The sequence below is a fragment of the Solea senegalensis genome, linkage group LG4 (assembly GCF_019176455.1).
Source record: "Solea senegalensis isolate Sse05_10M linkage group LG4, IFAPA_SoseM_1, whole genome shotgun sequence".
Classification (NCBI taxonomy): Eukaryota; Metazoa; Chordata; class Actinopteri; order Pleuronectiformes; family Soleidae; genus Solea; species Solea senegalensis.
Window position 1 is genome coordinate 6,811,379 of NC_058024.1, and position 5,798 is coordinate 6,817,176.

Consider the following 5,798-nt stretch of genomic DNA (forward strand, 5'->3'; position numbering starts at 1 on the left):
CCCCTCCCTCTCCTCGCCGCTGTCCTCTTCTCTGCTGAACGCTGATGTGTAACTAACGTCTGTCTGCAATTCCAGAAAAATGTTCAACCTCGGATCAAAATTGCTGTTGCTCTTTCTTTTGGCCTTTCCCTGCGGATTGATCTCCATTGGTGAGTCCTGTTTTTGTTTCTTTTATCTCTCTTTTCGTGTTAAAATCTGTCGCGTCACTCTGGTACGAGACAGAAAAGTTGAATGAAAGTATGAAACGTATTGACGTGGCACTACATTTTCCCACAGCCACACACAGGCAGCTTTATATATCTACACCAGCGCTTTATTATAGTGGATGTATGGACAGTTTATATATATTTATATGTATATTCACCCGCGGTGTTGTTGCTCATCGTCTTGACACGAATGAAAATGAACCAGGTCAAGTTTGGACGAATATCCTGCGATCCTGCGATCTCTACTCTGAGAGCAGTAGAAGTGATTTTCACGTCTTTGATTAAAGCATGAGGACTAGTGTGTGTTTGAGTTTGTTTAACGAACAGTTAACTGCGTCCTCTTGCTGGGACACGTCACCATAGATAAGATGACAACAAGGCTTTCCCCTCTTACACGCATCATATGGTGGTTTCCTTTATTGTCCTGATGTTGCTCATATTGAAGTGAAGTGGCCTCTTTATGGCAAACAATCTAGTAAATAACTTGACAACAATGAAAAAAAAATATGCACACATGGGCAAAAATACACCAAAATGTACTTTTAAAATTATAACTAATACATGTATCAAAATTCAGCACCCACAACATGTTTCAAAATAAAAGACTGTATTTTTTTTATTTCAAAATGATAAAAAAACACTCTACAAACAGTACCCACACTCCTATGTAGGAAGGCACAATACAAACAAATGTGTTTGCTCAACCGGAACTGAAAGCCAGTGAGAAAAGATGGATCTTCAGTGGTTCTTTTTAAACTAATCTAGGGTCTTGATCACCAATCACAAATGTACAAAAGAGTGATTAACATCCATTTTCACACATTTCCACTGAGATTTGTCATCATCGAACTGTGTTATCCCACCACGGGGAATTTATTGACAGCCAGGTGAAGACATAGCTTCATAAAAGATGACAAATGTAACACAATACGATACATAAATTGCAACTATGAGCAGAATCTCAAGAATCTAAAAGCATCTAAAGGGGTAAATTCATAAAAAGAAGCCAGATAAGTAGCAAGTCATGAGAATACAGTAATTAAATACTACTAATTGTTGTGGAGACAAACAAGACTATCTTTATGTCCTCTGAGCAAGAACTCTATCTATCTGTATCTATGACCTGGGGGTACAAGCTCAAACTCCCCCCTGCAGGGGGCGATTAGGACAGTTCAGTATGACCTGGACCTTCCTCCGGACCTGCCTGGAGTAAAGATTAGAGGTCCTTAGTTGTACTCACCCTGATAATATTACAAATAAGGAATGCGGTGAGTAATATTGATCCATTTGTGACAAATACGTATAATACTATGAAAAGACAAATGAAAACAAACAGGCTAAGTAGCAATACTAAGTATTTTCTTCCACAGTTTAATGTTCTGTATGCTGTAGCAGAGATTGGTAAAGCAGATGACGTCATTGAAAGATTAAGCGGTGAAAATGTACTTTGTGGGTAAAAAATAATACATAAGTGCCTTGTCGGTGTCTGTCAGTATTACTAAATTAGTTTACAATACTTTATGAAAATCTTCAGTAAATACAAGATACCAGAAGATGTTTGTGATGATCACTACATCCATTTATTTAAATATTTAGTCTATATTAAAATACTAAAAACTGGACTGACTCACATTTTGCCAACGTTTCCAACAATGAACACACAGTCTATTTTATTTGGTGTCCTGTTGTTAAGCTGTTCCTCCAGTACACAAATGTGACAATAAGTCACTGAATATAACTAAACATTAGTGAGACATTGTTAATACTTGAAATAAAGATTGTTCTTCTCGCCACAGCAGATCATCTGCCCGATAGATGTTGTTCCTGTTTAACAATAAAAATAAAAACCTCTAGACACTAGAAGCAAACACCAGACTCAGATAACGGGTGAATGTTATGCAGTGCACCCTGAAAAATTATTATTCCGTGCCACAATAATGAATTGGACAAGCTAAACACAGTACTGGCATCTGCAAACGGATATTATAATAGGACAGCTGTACAATCAGTACCTGCTGCTCTTGTGTCTTATATGACATCACTGTCTTCTGATCCACACAGGCCACGCCTCCGCAGAGCCAGACTCTGCTGAGGACATCGCTGAGGATGCTGACGCTGCTGTAGACGAGGAGGAAGATGATGAAGAGGTTCTTGTTGAGGAAGATCAGATGCAAACCTCGGTGTGTACCTGTGATTGAGTATCTCACTCATCTTCTACCGCTTTATCTTCCACATGAGGGTCACAGGGGATCGCTGGCACCAATCTCAGCTGTCATACGGCGAAAGGCATGATTGAGTATCAGTGTGACTAAACATAGGTTTTTACATGAAGGTGGATAACACTATACTGTCAGTCCTTCAGTTTATTCAATTAAAAACATTCACATCCCACCCAACCCTGCTTCTCTTCTGGTGTTCCCCAAGGCTCTGTCCTCCGTTCTGTGCTGTTTATTATCTACCACCTCCCTCTCGGCCACATATTTCATAAGTACAACATTCAAGTCTACCTGTCCACTAAACCCACTTCCACCCTCCCACCCGCCTCCTCTGACTCTCTACAGGAAATGAGATCCTGGCTCTCCATCAACTTCCTAAAACTGAACAGTGACAAAACCAAACTTCTTCTCATTGGTGCCAAATCCAACCTTTCATAGATCAGCAGCTTCTCCATTCTCACTGATATCTCAGTTTCACCCAGGTTAAAAGTCTGGGTGTCATCCTTGACAGCACTAATGTCACTCTTTCAGAATATTTCCACCTGTGCAACATCTCCCGCCTCCGTTTATCCCTCACCAAACAGTGCTGCTATACTGGTTCCCTCTTTACTACAACTATTGCAACTCCCTTCTGTCCATCCATAAACTGCAAATGGTCCAAAACTGTGCCGTCCACATCATTACCAGAACCCCCTCCATCTGTCCTGCAGCAACTCCACTGTCAACGACATCAACAACCCTCAGTACCAACCTTCTCCATATCAACAAATCCACCCGTGCTCTTAAGTCTTCTTCTTCCATCCAGCTCATCCTCCAACCCACTCATTTGACCACGATAGAGTCGAGAGCCTTCACCCGCTTGGCCCCACGCCTCAAAAACTCAAATTATTTTGCCACCTTCAAATCACAGCTCAAAAACCACCTCTTCAGACAGGCATATACTCTACAATAAGTTCTGGTTCTTCTTTTTCTATGTTCCTTTTTTTGTTGTGTTCTATACTGTCTGGTTGTATATTTAGGCGCCTATAAATAAAATGTATTCTTCTTATTACTTTTGTTCTCATGCTCATCTTCAGGAGGGAGACGAAGACGAGACAGATGAAGCTGCTGATAAACTGGTGACTTCTCACCCTGATGCCGACACAACCATCCTCTTCACCACAGGAGAAGGTCGGTGCACGTCTCTCTCATTACTCGAGCTCACAGCAGACTGTCGTTGATGTTGTGGCTGTGCTTAATATTTCATTGTATTCATTATACATTTAGAGTTTCCTGCCAATGAGATTGTGAGGTTCCTGGTGGGTTTCTCCAACAAGGGGAGTCAGGATTTCACTGTTCAGTCGCTGGAGGCTTCCTTCCGTTACCCCCAAGACTTCCAGTTCTACATTCAGAATGTAAGTTTGATATGTGACAGTAAACCACCAGCAAATGCCTCTGCATCTGTTGACTAAATCTTGAGTTTGACGCGTATCTTTATTGTATTTCTTTAGCCAGGTTAGTCCCAGTGATCACGTATCTCTTTTACAAGCAGGTAGTTGCAGCACAGTTACAGATAAACAACATTAAAACATGCTCATAACGAACACTTGCACACAGACAACCTGGTTTTTAAAGGTTTTACCAGCGTTCTAAACTCATTCAGTGTTACTCGGTTTTGAAGCTGAAAATCAGTTTATTTCAAGTATCAGTAACCTAAAAGCTCTCTTTCCCAATTCAGTTGTAATTTAAGGGACAAAAAAATTGCAGGATGTCCAAAGAACAGAGATTATTATTTTCATTTTAAGAGAAATTATATAAAGTTGTATATTGTATTATATGATGAACCTTCTGACCTATCCCTTATAAAAATATAACTCAGTGGTTTGTTTTGAGATAAATCAAGTCCATGACATTTGTATTTTAATGCATGTATTTGTAAATATTACTGAAAGAAATTACCCAAAACATACAGTATACCACATCATAGCGGTTTTACATGGGTTTTTGTAATGGTTTTTGTGTTTTCAGTTCACAGCTTTGCCTCTGAACACTGTGGTGCAGCCTCAGGCTCAGGCTTCCTTTGAGTATTCTTTCATCCCCGCTCAGCCCATGGCCGGTCGTCCTTTTGGTCTCGTTATCCTCCTCAACTATCTTGACCCCGAGGTAAAAACAAGAATGATAACAGTATTTGTTCAAAATGTGTTCTGGTGGTTGTTGCTCATGTTTTATGGAGTCGGACAAAAGCCCTCCACCAGCTTGAATAGACTATTATCAGGAAAACCATATTTTTTGTGACGGAGATGTTTTAGTCTGGCTTACTTACTTATTTTATTTACTTATTTTTCATTTTTCTTTAGGGTAACGGGTTCCAGACTGCCATCTACAACCAGACTGTCACTATCATTGAGAAAGAAGAGGGTCTGGATGGAGAAACGTAAGGCAACAAATACTAAATCTTAACTACAAAGTGTGATCATTTAGTGTTAATTTTCGACAAATTTACATTCAGCTAAAAACAAAACAGAAAACTACAGCAAAATTCTTCATACACAACAGGCCATCAAACTATCTTATATAGCACCACTTCCTTTCAATCTGGCTTTCAAGAAAAATAAGATCAAAAGTTTCATGTTTTTTAGTTGCAGTAGATTGCACTTCCAGGCCACCATACTGATAGACAATAATGCTGCTGTGTAAATAATGTGTTGAACAAAATATTCCCCCTCGTCTCTTGAGGCCCTTAATAACTTCATAACACGTGCTGTCCCGGCGCATGTAAGGACGTGTAAAAAATTACGTGTGAAAATGGCACAAAAGCAATTAGTGTGCTGCTGGTGTGAGATTTCGGAACTGCAACCAGCCAACGTGAGAGAAACCACTTTCCGTCTTAATCTATGAACTCAGTAGCTAATTGTTTTAGACAAGTTTTCGTGGTAAGAGTTCGCACCAGCAAATGCACTACAAGTTGTGACTGAAGGCTGACATTTGATTGAGCTGTTTGCATACCACATTAAGAAGTTATAAAACTGAAATAAATGGCACGAGAGAAAACACACTTCAAACTTAATAGCTGCAAATTAAGGTCATGCATAGTCATGTCATGACATGAATCTCACTTAAGCTCTTAACTGACCTTTTGAGCAAATTGCTGAAGATGAATGTGCTATGAACTAGGAACTAGGAACAATGTGCTTGTATTTGCAGGATGTTCATGTACGTGTTCCTGGTTGGACTGGTGGCTCTGATGGTCTTTGCAATGTACCAGGTCCTGGAGTCGAGGACGGTACGTGCTTGTCTTCAATAAACACTTACATTAAAGCGCAACTAGGCAGGAATTCTACCCTAATTTAACAGCTTCAGAGTCATTGTGATGGTTAAATGGCTTCTATTAGGTATC

General features: G+C 39.8%; 1 protein-coding gene across 1 annotated transcript in view; it reads left to right on the plus strand.

The window, feature by feature from the left end:
• The window catches only part of LOC122767623 (translocon-associated protein subunit alpha-like), a 7,363-nt gene continuing 1,565 nt past the window's right edge, over positions 1-5,798 (plus strand). Inside the window, exons 1-7 of the mRNA XM_044023013.1 lie at positions 1-149; positions 2,268-2,386; positions 3,499-3,592; positions 3,689-3,816; positions 4,430-4,564; positions 4,759-4,835; positions 5,606-5,684. Of these exons, the coding sequence (XP_043878948.1) occupies positions 80-149; positions 2,268-2,386; positions 3,499-3,592; positions 3,689-3,816; positions 4,430-4,564; positions 4,759-4,835; positions 5,606-5,684 (702 nt within the window). The 5' untranslated portion in view covers positions 1-79. The remainder of the gene's footprint in view (positions 150-2,267; positions 2,387-3,498; positions 3,593-3,688; positions 3,817-4,429; positions 4,565-4,758; positions 4,836-5,605; positions 5,685-5,798) is intronic.